The following is a 21,063-nucleotide window of genomic DNA, read 5'->3' on the forward strand; positions in this document are numbered from 1 at the left end:
AGCCCCGGGGAGCAGCCAGGCCGGGGGCCTGGTGTGGGGTGGGCTGGGAGTGAGTGGGGAGAGAGAAGTGGTCTCCCTGCAGGAAGGTGGAGCCAGGAAGGGGCTGTCCATCTCTGAGGAGAGACCAAAAGGCACCTAGCAGGTCCTGGACTAGGGCAAAGTGCAGGGATGAACTCTTTTCCTCCCTGTGGTCAAGAATCTAACATGCAACTATGATTATAAACTGGGGAACCCCTTGGAGACCCAAGAGAGCGCTCACACAGCAGCACCCTCGGGGAACCTCGAGTCGAAGGCTACGCGGGGACAGAGGCTGCAGAAGCCCAGGAGGAGCTGCCCCGAGGACCGCAAAGCTCAGAGCCTGGGCGCCCCTCCAGGGGTTGTTGGAGGAGCGTTTGGGGGAGAGCTGCGGGGTAGAGTGGACTGCAGCCTGGCTATAAGTGGCTTTCGGTGGGTGGCCGCACTCGCTGGCTCGAGTTTCTTCACATCTGGAGAACCAGCGCGGTGGTGCCACCAGGTTCACAACCTGCACCAGTCTGCGCCTGCACGCCACGCGGCAGCAGCATCATCGCCCCCGCTGCGCCTGCTGGCGCGAGGTCCGACAGATGCACACCTGCTGGGCGGTCCCCGCGGCGCCACTGGACACGCCCATGTGACTGCCCAGGCTCGCCCCGCCCTGCCGCGCGAGACTGGGACCCGGGTGTGAGATCCATCCCGCCGGGCGGCGACGCGCAGGCGCGGCGCGTGGCGGCTCGTCGACCTCCCGGCCTGCCCCGCGTTCGCTGACGTCGCGCAGCCTCGTCCTCGCTGCCGCCGCCGCCACCGTAGTCGCCGCTGCTGTCGCCGCCGCTGCAGCTGCCGCCGCCGCCGTTGCCGCCATTGAAGTCTGCGCCTCGTCAGTGCGTCTCGTCCCGCGCCCGCCCGCGAGCGGCCCGCGCGCCCAGCCACCGGCGCCGCCGCCCGGACGGCGCCTGGGGAGGAGGCGGCGGGCCCGGGGCCGCGAGAGCGCGGGTGACAGGCCCGGCCTCGCGGGGAGGCCCGAGCCGGCGGGCGCCCCGGCCCCGCACCGCGCCGGCTGTTCATGAAGCATGTCGGCCACCAGCGTGGACCCCCAGGTAGCGGTGGGGCCGGGGTCGCGGGGCCGGGCGCCGGGGTCGCGGGGTCCGCTCGCGGAGCGGGAACGCGGGGGCCGGGGTCGCGGGGCCCGGGTCGGGGTCGCGGGGTCGGCGTCGCGGGGCTGGGCCGACGTCGCCCGGGACCGCGGGCCCTTTGGGGCCGGAGCGCGCCGCCCGCCGGGAGGGGTTCTCATGGGTAATTTTGTGTTCCCCTCTCCCCTGGTGCTGTCCGCTCGCGCGTCTGGGCCTGCGGCGAAGCAGAGAACAAAAGGGCAAGATAATAAAGGTGAGCGGAGTCCGGATGGCGGTGCGGGCCGGGAGCGGAGGGGGCGGCGCTCGCCTAGAGCTCGGCGCGCGTGTTGGGGGAGGAGAGGTCTTGGAAGCGGCAGCCAGAACCGCGGAGTTTTTCTCCCTCTTCTTTGGGGAGACGAAACCTTAGGCTGTGATAGTGGGGGAGACGTAACAGGTCGGAAGCAGGGAGTTTTCAAGGAGAAGCAAGCAAATCGGTGGTGAGAGTAACTCCATCTCTCCCTCCCACGGCAGGCTGGTTGATTGGGGTGGGGGAAGGGAAGGAGGCCGGGGGCCCAGCGACCTGCCTGTCTGCGGCCCCAGGTGTGGGGCTGGCCCTGGGGCGGCTGCTGGCCCTTGGCCCTGTACGCTGGCGCCTTACCCCAGTCTTTTGAGCCTCTTGGGATGCTCTGGCTTGGGGTCCACCCCCAAAACTCCGTCTTGGGAGAACTGGTGTCGCTTCATGTTTACTCCGAAGACTGTTTTGAACCAGTGTGTGTGTTACTCGGGTGTAACCAAATACGGTGAGATTGGAGAAGGCCCAGCACTTATTTACCTTTCCCTTCTTTTCCTGGCTGAGCGTGGTGACAGTGGAAAATAAGAGCACAGCCAGATACCAGTTAAGAAGCGTCGCTCAGCTGCAGCTTCCCAGCTTTGCTGCCCACATAGCCAGGCTTTAGGAAGCACCGTTCTCTGTCTGGCAGACATAGATCTCAGCCCACATCATCTTTACCAAAACCTGGTTACGAGTTCCTTGCAGTATTTTGTCTGCACCTATATTTTGTCAATATCTACCAAAGTACGGTTAATTTTTATCAGAAACGTAACCTAAGTTATTGAAAGTTTTGTGTCAGCTTTCTAATTAGTTGTGTAAGTATCAGTTCTGTAATGTCTGTGCCCATTTTTAAGTAAAAGTGATTTATAGTAGAAGTTGATGGGTATAAACTTGACTATCTTTAATTTCTGTGATTAAAAGGAACTTTAAAAAAATTCAAAGGTAATATTTTGCAACTTCTCATTCTAGTACAAAATGGTTCTTTGCATCAGAAGGATACAGTTCATGACAATGACTTTGAGCCCTACCTTTCTGGACAGTCAAACCAGGTGAGTTTGTTTTTTTATTTTTTAACATTTTTACATTTATTTTGACTGAGGTTTGTAATAAACCTTTATTAGCGTATATCTGACTTTATTATCCTAAACAACAGAGAAGCAGACTATAAAGTACTAGAAATAAAGGAAGAGGCTGACAAAGGCTTCTATTGAAGAGCAGCTTCACGTTGAAGGTGGGGCATGCGTGCGGGGAAGCTGGTTTTCTCTCTGGAGGAAATGGTGTCCCACGCGCCTGGCAGGCACGCGGGATTCTCGTCGGCCTCAGCACTGGTGGGTGAGTGATGCACTGCGTTAGACAGAGCGGGGGTGTGCGGAGTTCTCTGAAGTTTTCCGGGGACTGTTTTTAGCTCTGGATGATTGGACGTTTGGTCTCGAGCAGCTAGAGCAGGACTCTGGAGTGAGACTGCGGCCTTGGGCTCTTCACACCGCTGCTGACTGTGACGCTTCTTCGATGGCTTGCCCCCTCTGTGCTTGCTCCCTCTTCTTAGGACAGTTGGAAGAGGCGGCCCCTGATAGGGTTGTGGGGAGGGTGAGACTAGATGGTGCCCAGAGGGCTCAAGGCGGCACCTGAGCGAGATGGAGCCACCTGTTCTCTCAGGTGTCGCAGGCTTTCTCAGCCTTGGCACTAAGGGGGTTGGGGACAGAAACGCTCGCTGTTTGGGGGGCCTTGTAGGATGTTGAGCAGCGTCCCTGGCCTTCATCCGTGAGCTGTCATTAGTATTTGCGTACCACCCTCCGCATAACAACCCAAAACGCCTCAGCAAACATCTGCTGGGGGGCTAAACTGTCCTGGTTAAAACCACTGGGCTAGTTGGAGTTGAGGTTTAAGCAAAAGATCTGCCGCTTTTAAAATGCACAGTGTATGTTTGCTTTAGAGCAAAGTCAGGCTCTGCCTCTTCCCTGTGGGATGAAGCTAGTCTGCCCTTCTGTAGAACGTCTTAGAACTTTTCTCCATTCTTCTCCTCCTGCTGCACTTGGCAAGTCAGCAGCTGAGGAGCCTGAGAGACCCTGCTCAGGGGGCCCCCTGAGGGCCCACCCCTCCTCCGGGCAGGACAAGGGGCTGCTCAGTGACGGGCTTTCAGCCAGAGGTGATGGCAGGAAGTTAAGTGGACTTACTTATTTCTCTTACGTGATTTGCTCTAGCAGGTGTTGTGTGTGGATTTTAACCAGAAATTCAAGGGAGGGGGTTGCTTCACTTGGAATCTTTTTTTATAAGGTAGGAGCTTTTGATACTCAAGAGGATGTCTTTAAAAGTGGAGTAGATGACTTTCTGATGTCAGGGGAGTAGTCCCAGCTGGCTCACGCTGGAGACGCCGCGTGGAAGCACCGTGGTGGGTTGGTGCTATCAGTGGACAGCCTTAAAACATCCTCTTCATCTTGTGTGTTAAAATGTGTACTTGTCAGCAAGATGATTAATCAGCACATCACTTAGGAGTGAATTTACTGAGAAAACTCTTAATTGAGAACAGACCTTCCAGAAATGCCCAATTGTTGCAGAGTGTAGGAAGCATGCAACACGGGAGGGCTCTTAGATCCTAGTTTTCCCGGCCTTTTCGTCGTACAGATGAGGAACCTGAAGGCCAGAGAGGCTCTGCTGTGCCTGGTGGCAGAGCCAGGCTGTGGACTGAGGGTCGGTACCTCTCACCCAAGTGTGCAGCGGGATCCTTTGGTCCTGTGTTCGCCACTCGTTTCTTCACGTGGGCTGTGATGCAGTCAAGGGTCCCTTGAGATTGTCACTGCCTCTAGGTGTGGCCTCTGCCGTGACATCCAGCCCAGACTGCTAGTGAGGAAGCCGGAGCGGAGGTTGGTGTGGCAGGAAGCAGTGAGCGCACACTTCCTGTCTGTCCACTTAGCCTTACTGAGGTGGTGTTGACGTGAGATGAACTGCCCGTGTTTAAAGAGGACGGTTTCATATGTGGCCTTTCCCTGGTACGCATGCGCACCTGTGGAGCCGTCACCGCGGTGGAGGTCGTGGGCGTATCCGTCAGCCCTGGGCTGCTTTCTTACCTTTTCTTAACCCAGCTGTGGTTTGTAGTAGCCGGTTGGAGACACTCTGGTGTTCTGATTTGTGACGCCTTAGCGCTTCGGAAGACTTGGAAAGCATTTAAAAGCGTGCCTTTCCGTTAGCTGACTTGTACCACGCTCGGGGTGGGTGCGCTTCCCTCAGGAAGGCCTGGGGACCCTGCCCTCGGTGTGTGTTTTCCTTCCTGGTGGCACCCCGGAGCATCCTTACGTAGCACACTTGAACTACACTTCAGTCAGCTGTTTGGACACGATGGGGGGAGAGGAAGCACGGGGGGGCGGTGGGGGCCCAGGGGCGAGGCTGTGGGGCTCTGACGCTGCTGGCTTGTCCTGACTTCGCCCTCCTAAGGGCCGGCCTGCTTTCTCGTTCTCTGTTTTTTTCTTTGAAAGGTAAGGAAAGACTGCAAGGACCCAGGAAGTTCCTGCTCAGAGTTTTGGAGACAGCGCCTCTGAGTTTGGTGTAGGTGCTGCTGGCCAGATGCCAGGCCGAGCGTGTGGACGGAGGGGTTACCGGGGATTCTGCGTCTCCACTCAAGCACTCAGTTGTCGACAGCCTTGTCAGCGTGCCCGGTCACGTCTGACGTAGACAGAAAGGAGAAAAGTCAACTTTTTCGTTTTTCCTCTTTAATAATTCAGCTGTGTTCTAAGTGTACTGAGAAGCATTCGCCTTTTAGGAATGTTGTATAAATTTACTCGTTTCAGGTTCTAGGGCTGATCATTTGTAGTTGCTTTAAGCCGTGCTGTTGATCGAGTCCTCTGATGAGATGTGGGTAGAGCTGCCCGGAGTGCTGTGGGGTGTCCGCCACTTGAGGGTCAGTGTGGCATCTCTTCGAGACCTCGTGTCCACTGTCTCTCACGTGCCGTCCGTCCTGCGTGGTCGAGCTGACAGTTACGCCTCTCTGCTCTCTTGGCAAGAAGCTCCTGTCTGGCCACCCTGAAGGCTCCTTCCTTGGAAATGGTGCTCAGCTGTCACCCAGTGTTTCTGTCAGGTTTGGGGGCGTTTCCCCCAGCGGCACAAAGCTGGACGCACCGACGCCTTCTCGCAGCGCCTGCGCCGTGCAGAGAGCCTGGAGGAGCTCAGCCCGCGCCTTCCTGCTGCTCCACAGTGGCTCCGGGGGCCTGGGTGGGGGTCAGGGGGAGCACTTGGTCATGGGCACTGGTTGCCAGTGGCTGCGTCTGGGAGCCGGGCGCGTCCTTCAGACGCGGCGATGGTGCCGCCGAGTGGCATCGGGACACACTGCTCACCGCTGTGAAGCTGCTCAGAGCCGCGCACCTCAAGGGGGGAGACAAGCGCAGAAATTGTGTGGGTGTCGGAAGCCATGGTCTCCTCTGACCTGACCTGCAGCCTGAAGCCCAGGAAAAGCGAGCGGCCAGCCGCACCCCAGGATTTTCCCCAGGAGCTGTGGGCGTGGGGGGCCTGCTCTCAGCCCTGGGTCACTTTGTCACTGCTTTCACAATTGCCCTTGGTACCTCCCCTCTTGCATAGTTTATTCCAGCCCCCTGCATCCCCCACGTAAATGCTTCTCAGCGTACGAGGTGTTCCATGTGCCTTGGCGTCTGAAGCCTTGGGCTTTCCGTTTCTCCCTCCAATCCCTCTTCTTGGTCACTGTAATGGTTGAGTCACTTTATTGTTTGTGAACCTTAAAGCATTTGAGTAATTTCAGAACTTCTCAGAAAAATGGATACAGGAATCAAACGTTCCAACTTTCAAGCAGGTGGTTTTGGTCATTGAGCATGAGGGTTTTTTATAAAACTGGTTAAGTTTTGTTTTAAGTACAAAAAACTTAATTATAGAATAGGTTTATGGGTTTATCGTGTTTTACTGTTTGGTTTTTCAGAGAAAGTCATCTAGGGGTAAGTGTCACGACTATTGGAGTTTATTTTGTTTGGAGTGCCCATTTTGTTTATCACTTTTGACTCGGTCACAAGGAGGCGCCCTGAAAGTCCAACGCTTGGGGGTGTCTTTTCTACTGTCACTGGACTAATTCTGCCTTGGAGACCTGTCAGCCTCCCTTTCTTGAGTCCCTAAGTTATACAAAGGCTACAGTTAGACGTGTCACACGTGAAAGTGGTCTTCGGGGGGGCGCGGTTTTACCTGCGTCGTCCTTAAAAGAGTTGGTTCCATGCTGCTCCTTTGAGTAGCCCCGCGATGCCTCTGCACAGAAGTATTAATGCACTAAGAGAAAGGGCGCGATTTGTCGTCATCCCTTTGGTTTCTGCACCCACGTCCCTGGCAGGTGAACTTGGGCCTCTTTACCTGGGCTGCACAGCTAACTAAGTAGATGGCATGTTTGCTGTCACAGGAGCCCAGCTGGGGAGCGTGGCTCTGAAGAGCCTGAGGCCGCGGCTGGGCGGGCTTCTGAGGGGCTGGGTGTGAGTTCGAGCAGTGCCCGAACCCTGCGGTGCCCCTGGCGGCCTTGTGTTGCAGCTCTCTGAGTGGCACGGTTCAGTTTCACTGTGACTCGGGGCTGGGACAGTCAGCCTGAGCACTGCGGACAGTGGCCCCGAGCCCTGGTGGCGGGGGGCGGGGCGGGGGATGCGGACCGCAGCAGGGAAGGCCCCACGGGTTCTCCCGCTGTTCCTGGCAGCTTTGCCTGTTACTCCGCTGCTTCACTCTTGGAGTTTGGAAGGAGACCCGGCAGATGTGGTAGAAGATGGGCTGCCAGTAAGGGGGTGAAAATGGATTCAGTTCCCAGCACCGGAGGTCACTGCATGCAGCCTGCCGTGCACCCCGCGGCCTGGTGGGGACAGACGATGTCGGGAGGGCTCGGCCAGGGCCAGCTCGGAGCCCTGGGGATGGCGGTGCGGGTGGCACGCGGCATCTGCTTAGTAAACCACAGCTTCTTACCCTGTGAACTTGAAGTGAGGCGTCTTCGTTCCTTTTGTTGTATGAATTTAAGTGTTCAAGGGAGAGCTGCAGTCCAGGTTATTTCACGATTTTCCAGTAAAGAGCTGCAGCCTCACTGGTGCTCTCCTCGTAGTGACCTGCCTGCATTGACACGTTGTGGGAGGAGAGGGTGGAGTCCTCCCAGGGCTGCCTCCGCCTTGGTCCTGCCTGTGGCTGGGTGAAGGATTCGGGGGTGCCGGCTGGCTCACCTCCTCTTTCCCTGGACAGTCCTGGCTGGAGGTGGCTGAGAACTGCCCATCTGCACGATGGGGTCTGTGTGACCAGGGTGTTGGGCTTCTCCATTAATAGTGAGGTTGGGGTGGACTTGAGGGACGTGCCCTGGTTAACACAGTGCTTGTGGTCTCACGTTTTAAGGGAAGTCCTGTCGTGCTTAAGGCTGAAGCGTGGGTCAGAAGGGAGGTGCTGGCCCCGTGGGCTCAGTGCTCCGTGGCCGTGCTCCTGTGGCTCCGGTTGGATGCGTGGCTGTGTGGTGTGGATGCCACGCAGCCCTTGGGTCCTCTCTTCTCCCGAGTGCATTCCTTGTGTGCGAGGGAGGCCGCGTTGATGTGGCCCCGCCACTGCCGAGGTGGGTGCCCAGCTGATGGGGGAGGAGAGTGCTGGCCTCCCTTCAGAAGGCTTGTCCCCATTGTGCTGTTGAGGCACCGGTGGGCGCCGAGGTCAGAGGCTGGAGGCTTCCACCCCTGGGGCTGCCCCACCTCACAGGGCAAGTCCGCCACCCTGGCCTCCCAGGGACTGACTCTCCTCAGAGCAGCCCCTCCTGCGGGCACAGGGTGGGTGGAGGCAAGCAGGGAGGCGGGGCTGGGGGGCCACAATGCGGGGGCCAGAGTCACTGAGATCCTTTCAAGGGCAGTGGCTCAGGCGGCTCCCCTGCATTCAGAGCACTGATGACGGCCACTTGTCTGGCTTTTTCTACCCCCTGAGAATCTCAAGGATTCGTGTTAACAGGCAAATAGGTATTACTCCATTTTAAAAGTGCTTCTGGAATAGTCTGCCGTCAAGTGGAGCAGCCAGCAGGAAGGAGGCGTGATTCCCGAAGCCCCAGGAATCCTCGGATGGGGCAGGGGGGAAGAGGTGCCAGGGGGGACCGGCGGAGGGTGCCTGGGTCAGCACATCCCGTGCTGGGCCGGGATGTGCCAAGGAACTGGCCTGTCCTCCACGGGACTTCTGGGGGCTCCGGAGAGCTACTCCCTGTTCTCATTCCAGTGAAGCAGAGCCTCCTCCAGTCACCTGGGACACCAGCCACCCTCTGCCGGCCAGGGCAGCGGGTCCTCTGACTGGATGACAGGTGCGGGGTCGGGGAGGAGGGCTCTAGCCGCCGCTCTGCTTGTAGAACTTTCTGGTTACTTGGGAGAACTATGCAGAAATCGGACCAGAGAACTCCATGTTTGCCCCCGCTCTTGCTTTCCTTCACAGCCTTTCCGCTCTCAGGCCCAGTTCTGACCAGGACCCCTGGGTGAGTCTCTCTCCAAGGAGACGTCTTCCCAGAACTGCTGACCCCAGGTCTAAACCCGGCCCTGGGCAGCTTTCCTGAACCCCGCCCCCCCCAAGGGGAGGCCCTGCAGCTACTTAAACTCCTCCCAGGGGTTCCGGCCATCACACGGAGGCACATTTTCAGTAAGGGTCTCCCCGCCGTAGCCAGCTCCCCTCTGAGAGCCCCAGGAAACGGTGGGGACTGAGGGGGCCAGACCCCTTTGGGCTCAGGGGTAGGGGCGGGGCGGGAGTCCTGGGGGTCATCCAGGTGGGTCATCAGCACGCCTGTAGCCCTGAGCTCGTGGCTGCTGCCTCCTTAAAGCTTGCTCACTTGGCGCTGTGCTGTCCGTGCTGTCAGTGTCCTGCGTAAGCATTATTGCCAGTGGGACAGAGACCTGTTCCTCAGGCTGAGTGCCTTGAAGTGGGCCACTCTTCAAGGTGCAGTGGAGGGGTTGCTGAGAGGATTGCTTCACCTAACTTGAATCCAGATCAGTTGCAAGTGACCCTTTTGTTTGGAGTGGCCCCTGGGTCGTCTGGGCGTCGCCCTCTCTGTCCTGGCTGGGCGCGCTGGGAGGGGAGCCGGTGCTGCACAGGCCCGTTCCCCACCAGCCTGCGCTGAAGTAGGCGTGCTTGACGTGGCAGCGCCTCCTCCGGGTCGGGACACGTCTAACTCATCACGTGCTTGTTTCCGCAGAGTAACAGTTACCCCTCCATGGCCGACCCCTACCTGTCCAGCTATTACCCACCATCCATCGGATTTCCCTACTCCCTCAATGAAGCGCCATGGTCTACCGGAGGGGATCCTCCAATCCCATACCTCACCACCTACGGACAGCTCAGTAACGGAGACCAGCATTTTGTGCACGATGCTGTTTTCGGGCAGCCTGGGGGCCTGGGGAACAACATCTATCAGCACAGGTTTAATTTTTTCCCCGAAAACCCCGCCTTCTCGGCCTGGGGGGCGAGTGGGTCTCAGGGGCAGCAGGCTCAGAGTTCAGCTTATGGGAACAGCTACACCTACCCGCCGAGCTCCCTGGGCGGCACGATCGTGGACGGACAGACAGGCTTTCACAGCGACACCCTCAACAAGGCCCCTGGAATGAATAGCCTGGAGCAGGGCATGGTGGGCCTGAAGATCGGGGATGTCACCACCTCTGCAGTCAAGACGGTGGGATCGGTTGTCAGCAGCGTGGCGATGACGGGCATCCTTTCCGGCAGCGGCGGGACGAACGTGACCATGCCGGTGTCGAAGCCGACCTCGTGGGCGGCCATCGCCAGCAAGCCCGCCAAACTGCAGCCGAAGATGAAGGCGAAGAGCGGGCCCGCCGTCGGGGGCGCGCTGCCCCCTCCGCCCATAAAGCATAACATGGACATTGGCACCTGGGACAACAAGGGGCCCGTGCCCAAGGCCCCGGCTCCGCAGCCCCAGCCGGCCCCCCAGGCGGCCCCCCAGCCCCAGCCGGCCGTGCAGCCCCTTCCCACCCAGCCTCCCCCTCCGGCCCCACCACAGCATCCGGGCCCCCAGCAGCCACCCCAGACCCGCTGGGTCGCCCCTCGCAACAGAAGCACGGCGTTCGGGCAGAGCGGGGGGACCAGCGGCGACAGTAACTCTCCCGGGAGCGCCCAGCCCAGCGCCACCCCGAGCCCGGAGTCCCACCCCGTCCTAGAAAAACTGAAAGCCGCCCACAGCTACAACCCCAAGGAGTTTGACTGGAACCTGAAGAGCGGCCGCGTGTTCATCATCAAGAGCTACTCAGAGGATGACGTGCACCGCTCCATCAAGTACTCCCTCTGGTGCAGCACGGAGCACGGCAACCGGCGCCTGGACAGCGCCTTCCGCGCCCTCGGCAGCAAGGGGCCCGTCTACCTGCTCTTCAGCGTCAATGGCAGCGGCCACTTCTGCGGGGTGGCTGAGATGAAGTCACCCGTGGACTACGGCACCAGCGCCGGGGTCTGGTCCCAGGACAAGTGGAAGGGCAAGTTCGACGTGAAGTGGATCTTCGTCAAGGACGTGCCCAACAACCAGCTCCGGCACATCCGGCTGGAGAACAATGACAACAAGCCGGTCACCAACTCCCGTGACACCCAGGAGGTGCCCCTGGAGAAGGCGAAGCAAGTGCTGAAGATCATCGCCTCGTACAAGCACAGCACCTCCATCTTCGACGACTTCTCGCACTACGAGAAGCGCCAGGAGGAGGAGGAGGTGGTGCGCAAGGTGAGTGTGGGTCCCGGGGGTGCGGTGGGTCGCTGGCAGGGGCGGGGGACGTCTGAGTGGTCACCACCCCGGAACCTGGGGTCCTTTTCCAGTTGTTAAGAAACACTGGTGCACACACTCTTGTAAAGGACCTGCGGCTAACTTGCTCTTTTCTCTTTGTGAATTATGATGTTTTCTAGAACAGTGCTTCCTAGTCTCTGTCCAGCCAGGAACACTTAGAAATACTGTTCTGTGGCCCTGGGGTGGACAGGCGGGGCTGCTGGGGCAGATACCCCACCGAGGGCCTCGCTGGGCGTTGCCCTCGGCAGCAGGGACGCTCTGGTCTAGGGCTCGCTGCTTGCTTCTCTCTCGAAAACCCAATATCCTGCAGTTTTTGGAAACCTGAGTTTGCTCGTCTAGAGAGTAGAAGGGCAGGGGAGGGGGAGGTTGGAATGCAGGCAGTTCATAACTGAAATGTGTGCATCTAGAGTCACAGCGAAAACCCTTGGGTGGGTCTCTGAGTGGGTCCCAACCTCCTGTGACAGCCCACGGAATGAGTCTGCTCTGTAGGAGATCAGGGCTCAGAGGCCTGTCAGTTGGCCCAGAAATGGGAAAAATAAGGACATTGTGACACACTTGGCAAAGCCACTTCGTTCAAGAGAGTTCGTCCTGAGATTCTTCCTACTGTTTTGGTGTTAAAATGTTCTTTCTTTCGTGAAATGTCAGTTGATAATAGGTGGGTTTTCAACCTCTGTTCAGTCCTCTGTATTACAAAAAAAAAAAAAGCGTTACCCATCTGGGATGTTCAGTGTCCTGAGTGTTTTCCGGCAGAAAGGCTTGTAAATGGGGTGTACAGAGAACACAGTGCTGGTAGCGGTTTTAAAGTTGTACAAAACTAACAGCTCACAGTTTGCAAAACTTTGAAAGCAGGTTGGTCCCACTCTCACTCTTGGGCGGAAAGGAGAAGGGCTTATTTCCAGTTACTGCGAAATTGGGTATAAAATGAAACACCAAATTGCTGGATTTGCAGGGACAGGACGGAGATCATGCTCACGAGACTTGACGTCCCTGGTGACTGGGCGCCGGCTCTGTGTGTGTGGCGTCTTAGGTGCTGTGGCCCTGGGTTCTGCTGGTTGTGATGAGCTGAGGGGTAAACTTGTGCCCCGCCCTGGTGGGTGTTTGAAGGTGCTGGTGACCTAGAACTTGCCTCGTGATGGAGCTGGCGCGTCAGGAATGGGCGGAGGAAGGAGCAGCCCTCCCTCAGACCCTCGGGGCCCGAGGCTTCCAGGTGTTACTGCAGCGGGCTCGGCCCGCTGTCCTCTGCCGCCCAGTGTCCTCTGCCGCTGGGCTTCGCTGTGAGGCTTCCCCGGGCTGCTCCTCCCTCCCCCTGGGGCAGCGAATGCTCCAGAAGCAGGTGAGCGCCTGCGAGGAAAGGTGCGCGGGCCAGCTGGGCTGAAAGCCTTTGTCCACAGGGGTCAGCGTTCCATTAATCCATGTTCTGGAAGCCCGACCTCTTGCTGTCCTGGTGGCCTCTCTCGAGCTCGCTGGACTGTAGAGGAGTGGGGGTGGGTCTCAACGTTGCCCCAGAAACTTCCACCAGGACGCTTGTCTTCAGGGCTCGTTCTGGAGTCGGCAGCTGGCATTGCTTTCCATGCAGGAGTTGGGTGTGTCCTTAAGAAGGACGGGTACTGAGATGAGGTTGGGAGCAGCTCCCTGAAAACCCTGAGCTTGCTGGCGAGGCCACTGCCACCAAGAAGGCCGCCCTGGAGACTCTCAAGAAGTCCTTTTGTCGATCAGCTGGAGTTTGACTCCATTGCTTTGAAATGATCATGACGCTTAGAAACACGTTGTGTTGAAAGGTAAGATGTACTTGCCCTTCTGCAGGAGTGCTGGCTGTCCTGCATCTCAGCCGTCCATCTGAAAGCCAGCTGGCTCCTTAGGGAAGCACCAAGTCTTGTGGCAGCTGGGTCAGACCCAGCCCTGCAAGCCTCTGGGTTTTAAATGTAGAAACAGCCACTCCTTAGGGCGCTTAAAATAGTGCAGGTTTTAAGTGACAGAGTCAAGCTGAAGAGTCCCTCATACGACTGGACTGGCCACGGTCCGGGGTCAGCTCTGCACAGGCACGCAACTCAGTGGAAAACCGGGCAGAGACAGGGTTAGGAGTGCGCCGTCTCTGTTGGGTTTGCTGTGAGAAGAGGCTGTTCACAGTCTCGGGGGTGGTGGTCCTTGTAATGGTTGAAGGGAGTCGGGGCTTTGGGAGGTGCCCACGCTTGTCGGCACCACTCCAGCCGCAGCCACTTTGAACTCCAAAGAGAGGCTTGCGCTGCTCTCCAGGAGGGGCGGTAGCTGTGGTCTTCCTCGGAGGATGCAGAACACGGAGCTCCTGATCCTTCCGGTTCAGAGTTCAGGGTGGGGAGGCAGTGTTAATTCTTGGAGCTGCGGCCATCCACCCACCCAGCCCGGCTCACCCACATGCTCTGGGGCTTTTCAGGACCGTGAGACGGTTTGAAAAGCACCGCAGGTGCCCTGCCCTGGTGACGGCACAGAGGATGTGGGGGAGTCAGCGTCTTATGAACCTGAAGACACACGTGGTCCGTTTCTAGCAAAAGAGAGGGTTTTGCTTGTGTTGTACATTACACGTGTAGTGATCCCAAATGTTTGGGCGTTGCGTCATCGACCAACCCCTGTCCGGCAGTGTCCATTACCAGCTTCATCCTGCTTGAGGGGGGCAGGAGGAGGGGGACTGTTCCATGTCTCAGCTGAATCGTAAGTAGAGGCCTAGATGGCTTCCGGCAGGCAGGCAGCCGTGGGGAGGGACTGAGCTGCGGGTCACAGGCTTGTCACACACTTTGGGAAAGGTGGTCCGCTTGGTGGGAGGAAATAAACTGGCCAGGGGAGTCTTCCCTGCGCAGGTGGCCACCACGTCAGGCGGTTATCAGGCGCCCATTCCGTGTGGCCAGGACCCCGAAGCTTGGAACTGTCTTGGGCGGTGGCCCCTGCAGGGAGCCGGGTCCAGATCTGGCCACAGCACCTCGACCTGGAGGGAATTTGTCTGCGCGGCACGTTCGCTCACTGTGTTAAGCTTCTTTTCTCTTTTTACAGGAGCGGCAGAATCGAAACAAGCAGTGAGGACGAAGCAGGTTCTGTACCGTCAGACGTGGGGCTGGCGCGGTTGGAGAGTGTGTGCTCGGTGCTGTCTCTTGGCGTCGGCTCTGGCCGGCCTCGCGCAGGGCTCGACTGCTCGCATCTTTACGTTCTTTGTAGTTTATTTTTGCCCAGATGATCTGCATTTGTTTGTATTTTTTCTATGTATTACAGTATTGTAGAACTCACCAATAAAGGACTATGTTTTCGTCAGCTTATCAGTCACACTGACCTAATGTGAAAATTAAGTACCCTTAAAAACAAAAACCTAATCCATCCCGAAGAGTTATTATTATTACTATTGGTGAAAATTATGTTCTTATGCTCACGGTCATTTAATATCTTTACATGAGACTTCTTGTCTCTCACCCCTTTTGCTTTAATAGCGAGCGTAAGAACCCGTGCGTCGTCCGGCATTTAGCGTGTTCTGTTCAAGGGCTTCCCTTCAGGATATGCCGAAGTCACAGGCTGATGACCGCCTCGTCAGCCGCGTTGCCATTTCGTCTGTTACCTGTCGTCTGAATGCTGATCTGCCCGTTTGATTTCTACTGGACAGAAGGATAAATTCCAGTCTCCCCAGTTTGGTGAACCTGCTGTTTCCTGGGAACACGGGTCTTGCACAGCCGTGCGCGCCCGGCGGCTGCTCTGCTCCTACTCAGGCGGTGACCACAGGCCCGCGTGCGGAGGCCTTCCTCGTTGTGTGCAGGCCGTTCGCTCCCCCTTTTCTTCACTGGAGAGTCCTAATGCCGTTTCACGTTTTTATGCCAATAATGCTAAGCTTTAAACCTGGGATCTGGTAGTCCAGACGGTGTGATGGGTGATGCCACCGATTGTAAATTTCAGCGTGCGTGTCTAGTTTTTTTCCTGTTGAATGGGTACAAAAAAGCAAACAAACAGAAAACCTTTTAGAAACTGAATTTGCTGTCGTGTCTTGTGGGACGAGGGGCCTCCGAAGCACTCGCCACGGGAGTTCGAGCATGAAAGCAGTGTGCACGCCTGCCTGGCGCCCCGCACACGAGCCGGGCAGAGCCTCCCGTGCGGAGCGCAGGTGCTCTCTGAAAGCTGTACTCGCCAGGCCCTCCGAGTTACAGTTTAAGCCGTTTTATCTAGACTTGTATTTAGAACATGTCACTTTCTCTGAACTGTTATTGCCTGTACGGAGTCACAGACGACATCGGATAACTTCCTCTAGGAGAATACAAGCCTTAATAAACAATACCTGTTTAGCAAGTCTGCGGTCACTTCATTCTTCACCCCGTTTTACCGGTTAATGTTTTTGTTTGTTTTTTGCTGTACGCGGGCCCCTCACTGTTGTGGTCTCTCCCGTTGCGGAGCACAGGCTCCAGACGCGCAGGCTCAGCGGCCATGGCTCACGGGCCCAGCCGCTCCGCGGCATGTGGGATCTTCCCGGACCGGGGCACGAACCCGTGTCCCTTGCATCGGCAGGCGGACTCTCAACCACTGCGCCACCAGGGAAGCCCACTGGTTAATATTTTACTTGCAGAGCTGGTTAAAAGGGTCACTTCGAGAGGTCCGTGTGTCTCCCATGTCTGCCAGCCGTTTCTCACGTGTGCTTGGCCGTCGGGTGGCCTCAAAGAGCAGGTGGCTCCCGGCTCGTCAGGTGGTCGGTGGGCGATGCGCTGATGGCAGTGCTGTGACACGGTGCCCTGCCTCTTCCTGCGAGTCAGCGGCAGAGGCCGTGACAGGATCAGCTACCAACCGGCCTGTGCACCTGTTCCTTAAATGGCACAGGCTCTGAAGGTGACCCCCAACGCTGCCAGCTCGCACCAGCCCTGGATCAGAGGGCGGCCGCCCTGCTGGCTTTGGGGGCACTCGGGCCTGAACGTTCCCGAGGAGGGAAAGCTACGCAGGTCGCGGTGTGGAAGGGTCAGCGGGGACCTGGCGTCACATCTCGCTTACAAAGGGCTGCTGCTTGTCTGCCCTCCCCAAAAACCCAGCCGGTCAGCCCACCCAGAAGCCCACCCGCGGGGAGTCTTAGCTCTGCGGTGGCTTCTGTCCGCCCAGTGTGCTCCACACATCCCTCCGGCTCCAGAGGTTTCCTCGGAGGGTCTGACCGCAGACCGCGTCCTCACGGGCTGGCCCATGGGCGGCTCTTGCGCACTGGGTGTTAAACTGTCCAGTGACAGGGAGGCCCGGACAGAGGCGGGCTTGGCCTGCTGGTGGCCTGTGGCTTCTCCCTCAGTGGGCCCTGTGCCTCGGGTCCCTTGCCATCCAGGAAACGTGGGGTGGGGGGGGGCTCATCGGGCACGACAACAGCCTGAGCCCAGGCCCACGAGCAGGTTCTTGTCAGGGCGCGGGGTCCTCGTGTCCCACCAGCGAACGCCGTGGCCGCCAGCGGAGTCCTCGCGTGGGCTACTCAGCCTTGTGTGCAAACCGCTCCTGCCCCTCCCCAGCCTCCCCTGCACGCCCCCCGCGCTGGCTTCTCCCGCATCCTGCAGTCGGTCTTGAGCTTTGCACGCTCAACTTTTTTCGAAACCAGTGTGTTGTAAAAGGAATTTGAGCAGTTGTTCTGCACCGCGTCTTTACTTCAGTGACAGGATGAGTCACCCGGGGAACCTTTTTGAGCTGAGCGATCACCCGGTGGACCACGTCTTCCTGTACTGGAAAGGCCCCCAGAGGAGGGTGCAGGGGAAGGGGGATGGGAACAGCCATGCGCCAGGTAGTAACTTGGACCCCTCCTCGCCAGGCAGCGGGTCCAGGGTAGGTGCCACCTGGACGCAGCCTCAGCACCCACCCGGGGGCCCTGGCTTCACCCCTGACGGCAGCCTTCCTGAGGGCAGCTCTGGGAGCGACCAGACAGGTGCCCGACCTGCTGGCCCCCATGGTGACACAGGGCGAGGCTCCCGTCGAGGGTCCTAGCGGGTGCAGAGCCGGGAGGTGCAGGAATACCCCTCCGGGTACAGGGCGGCTCTGGGCTCTTGCAGGCTGGCAGTGCGGGTGGTGGTTTCTCATGTGACCAGGCTGCCCTCTGCCCCACTGGAGTCTGGGAGGGGAAGAGAGATGAGGGGCTGGGGGCCGACCCCTGCTTGACATGGTGACAGGGTAAGGTGACATGGGGAGGGCCATGTCACCTCAGCCCTGCTTAACTGGCTTGGAAATTAGGGGCTTCCATAGGTTGAGGGGGAGGGGCTCTCCCCGGCAGGGGCCCAGCCAGGCCGGGGACCCGGGGCGCAGTGCTCTGGACGAGTAGTGGCCGGAGGCGGCGTCCAGCCCCGGAAGCACCCCTCCCACCTCCCAGGTGTCGGTTCTGCCACCGCCTCCATCCGTTGGGAGGAGACCCCGAGCCCTCCCTCTGTCTCGGGACAGTTTGCTTGGGTTGGGTTAGTGGTGGCCTTGGCGTCCCCAGGGCCTACGGGAAGTGGCAGGGTGGCCTGCCTCGCCCCTGTCTTGGTGGGAGAGACTGAGGGGGGAGCAAGTACCATTTCTCAGTCTAGGTCGAGAGGTCAGGAGGGTGGGCTTGATGAGCCCCCAGAACGTCCAGGTCCCTGGGCGGAGCTGCTCCATGGCTGGGGAGGGCCTCACTCCCCTTTGCTATTTTGGGGGGCCTGCCACCCCCTTGGGACAGGGCTTAGGCACCTGGAGATGGAGAGGGTACCGGGTGCCGCGAAAGGGGGCCCTGGTCCCAGGTCGGGGAAAGCTGCTCACAGAGGCATATTCCAGGGGGCTAGGATGGGGCTGAGGGCTGGTGAGGAAGCCACATTCTTTGTTTTCAAACTTTTAATTTGGAAATAATGTCAGATTTACAGGAAAGCTGTGAGAAGAGGAATAGAACAGAGAATACCTTTCACCCAGAGCTGCTTGGTGCCGGCGTTTCGCCCCATTTCCTCAAGCATTTGCTGGCTGTGTGTGCGTGGGTGTGTGTGCGTGGGTGTGTGCGCGTGGGTGTGTGCGTGGGTGTGTGCGTGGGTGTGTGCGTGGGTGTGTGCGCGTGGGTGTGTGCGCGTGGGTTGTGTGCGTGGGTGTGTAGGCATGCCATTGTCTTGTATGTGTAGGTATGTGTATATATAGGTGTGTGCACGTGTTATATATGTGTGTAGATGTGTGCGTGTGTTGTATATGCGTGCCTGTGCCTGTGCAGGTGTGTGTGTGCATGTGTGTGTGTACGTATGTGTGGTATATGCACGCATGTGTGTGTACAGGTAGGTAGGTGCTGAGCACGTGTTGTGTGTGTGCACGTGTTGCGTGTGTGCTCTGGCCCGTGTGAGGTCTGTGCGGAGCTCTCAGCAGGTGATCGCATGTGTGTGTACAGGTAGGTAGGTGCTGAGCACGTGTTGTGTGTGTGCACGTGTTGTGTGTGTGCTCTGGCCCGTGTGAGGTCTGTGCGGAGCTCTCAGCAGGTGATCGCATGTGTGTGTACAGGTAGGTAGGTGCTGAGCACGTGTTGTGTGTGCACGTGTTGCGTGTGTGCTCTGGCCCGTGTGAGGTCTGTGCGGAGCTCTCAGCAGGTGATCGCATGTGCTTGGCTGCAGCGCATCGTCAGGCTCCAGTGCGTGGCTGCGGCTGGGCCCAGTTTGGTAATCAACACAACAGTGTGCTTGAGAGCATCCTGGGGGCGCTGCTTCCTGGCCACGCCTCCCTGTGGAGGAAGCCTCAAGGTCATGCTCGGCACCCGCACCCACCCCGCTCCCTGCTCTGGACCGGGAGCCCCGGCTCCTCGCCGACCTGGTGGAGAGGCCTCGGGGTCGATCTTACCCCTCCAGCTCGTTCCGCCGAGGCCCCCGGGTGGCTGGCCCCTCGGTGGCCTCCTCTGGCGATTGCTCTCCAGGGCCGGTGCACCGGGAGCACCGGGGCCAGGTGCTTGGTGGCCAGGAAGCTCAGGGCAGTAGCCCAGGGGAGCGGAAGTGGGTTTAGTCCCTGGGCCGCTGCAGTCGGTGGGACGCCCTCCGGCAGAGGCAGGGGCAGGGGTCCAGGGCTGGGCCAGCAGGCGTTCAGCAGGGCCTGTCCCGCTGGTGGGATGAACTGCGGTGTCTCCTTGCTCACGTGAGACTGGCTGCCAGCTCTGCGGGAGGCCTGGCATCCGAGTGGTCCTGAGTCACGACTGCCCTCTGCGCCCCACTGCGGTGGCAGGGGCTGGACAGCCTCTCCCCACCGCAGTGTGAAGACAGCTGCTGGCAAAGGTTCTGACGTGGCCCAGGCAGGGCAGGGTCCATGCTTCATGCCTGAGCCCTGGGACAGTCCCAGAAGAGGACAGTTTCCAGGGGGTGGCCGGGGCCTATGGTTCGCCCCCTTTTTTTTTTGCCAAATGGCACCCTTTGCCCCAGTCACCTCCCCCTGGCGATGTCAGTGTTCCTTCCTGCCCAAGCGCAGGCCTGGTGCAGGCACTGAAGCCCGTCACCACATGAGTGGACGTGTCCCTTCGTGCAGGTCCCCAGGGCCTCCCACCGTCCCCAAGCCCTGCAGTCACTGGAACCTGGAACTCGGTCAGCCTCTGGAGCTCTGGTCACTGGCCTCTTCCAAAGGGACAGGGCTGGTTGACACAGTCCCTGCCACGGTGGGCCCCTGGGCCTGCAGGGGGACGAGGCCCCCGGGGGTCACAGAGCACATTCAGAGGACGAGCAGGCTGGCAGAAGGAAGAGGCTGGTGTGGACCAAACGAGGGGTCCCAGCTGCACAGGAGGCGGGGGCGCTGGTGGGCTGGTGGGGGGTAAATGTGGGTGCTGCCGGAAGACACACTGTCCCCCCCGGCCTTCCTGGGACAGTCCCCACCGGTGCCTTGCTCTTGGGCAGTGTGACGGAAGCGAAGCTCAGGGCTGGCCCGATTCACCCCGTACCTGGCGGCCGGGGGTCCCAGGAGGGGATGGCACGGAGCTGACTTCGCTCTCGCCTTGGGTCACAGTTTTTCTGCCACTGGCTGTGGAGGGGCGTGGCCTGGTGGATGCCAGGATGGGGTGGGGCGTGGCTGGAGAGGAAGGTGGACAGACCTTCGGCAGCCCTGGACCATGGGATGGGTCCTGGTCCCAGCTTCTCTGGCTGCTGGTGAGGGACCCCCAGCTTCAGGGGGTGGGGGGAGTAAGGAAATGACCACCAGAAGTGCCTATGCCCTGGGACGCCTGCCCTTGGGGCGGTCAGGATGGAGCTGAGGCCTGGAGGGCTATTTGGGGAGGGGGGGAGGGTTTTCCAGTTAGAGCAGCTGGGAGTCCAAAAGGCCCTGCTTCTTCCCAACCCTCAAGCTGCCCTCTGTGCTCTGCGCGCGCACACACATGCGAGGACACACGTGCACAGTAACATACATAAAACACATGTGCGCGTGAGCAAACACACATGCCCGATGGTGTGCACGTGTGTAAACCATTACACACAAACATACATGAATACATAACAACCCACACACCCCCACTTACACATGGGCCCGTAACACTGACGGTTAGTTGTAAAGATGGTAATGGCTCAAGACGAGCAAGGGCCCCTTGGGAGGAGTCCTACCTGACCCTCCATCTGGGCGTGGGTGCTCTGCATGTGGGGAAAGGGGGGTTTCTCTGGGAATGGGCCTTCCGTGGGCTCTTGGGGCACCATCTGCACACTTGGTACAAGTGGGCTCTGAGAGGGATGGCCGTGGTGCCTTGTAAACCGGGAGGCAGGACTGCGTGCCTCGGGGGCGTCTGTGCTTCTCTGGGTGCAAAGTGGTTGGGTGATGCGATTCGGGTGCCAGGACAGGGGTCTCCCCTGACATTTTGTTTTCTTTATTTTTTTGGCTGCGTTGGGTCTTAGTTGCAGCGTGCGGGCTTCTCTCTAGTTGTGGCATGAGGGTTTTTTTTCTCTCTCTAGTTGTGCCACGCAGGCTCCAGGGCGCGT

General features: G+C 58.9%; 1 protein-coding gene across 3 annotated transcripts; it reads left to right on the forward strand.

The window, feature by feature from the left end:
- Positions 1-786: 786 nt before the first annotated feature.
- Positions 787-15,786, forward strand: YTHDF1 (YTH N6-methyladenosine RNA binding protein F1). Of its 3 annotated transcripts, none has more exons than XM_079943913.1 (5): positions 787-1,112; positions 1,371-1,398; positions 2,425-2,504; positions 9,608-11,128; positions 14,210-15,786. In XM_079943913.1, the coding sequence occupies exons 1-5, from the start codon at positions 1,086-1,088 to the stop codon at positions 14,234-14,236; spliced, it is 1,683 nt and encodes a 560-aa protein (XP_079800039.1). In that variant the 5' UTR covers positions 787-1,085; the 3' UTR covers positions 14,237-15,786. The 3 variants fall into 3 exon arrangements, with proteins under 3 accessions (XP_079800039.1, XP_079800040.1, XP_079800041.1); XM_079943914.1 differs by having other exon boundaries at positions 1,374-1,398; XM_079943915.1 differs by lacking the exon at positions 1,371-1,398 and having other exon boundaries at positions 2,448-2,504.
- The last annotated feature ends 5,277 nt before the right edge of the window (positions 15,787-21,063 follow it).

Source organism: Stenella coeruleoalba (assembly GCF_951394435.1).
Source record: "Stenella coeruleoalba genome assembly, chromosome: 15".
Taxonomy (NCBI): domain Eukaryota; kingdom Metazoa; phylum Chordata; class Mammalia; order Artiodactyla; family Delphinidae; genus Stenella; species Stenella coeruleoalba.

Bases quoted from the DNA above. Each gene is read 5' to 3' on its own strand.
- YTHDF1 (XM_079943913.1), top strand. From the start codon at position 1,086: ATGTCGGCCACCAGCGTGGACCCCCAG. The intron at 1,399-2,424 runs GTGAGCGGAGTC...TTCTCATTCTAG, and splicing joins AAAAGGGCAAGATAATAAAG to TACAAAATGGTTCTTTGCAT. The intron at 2,505-9,607 runs GTGAGTTTGTTT...TTGTTTCCGCAG, and splicing joins TTTCTGGACAGTCAAACCAG to AGTAACAGTTACCCCTCCAT.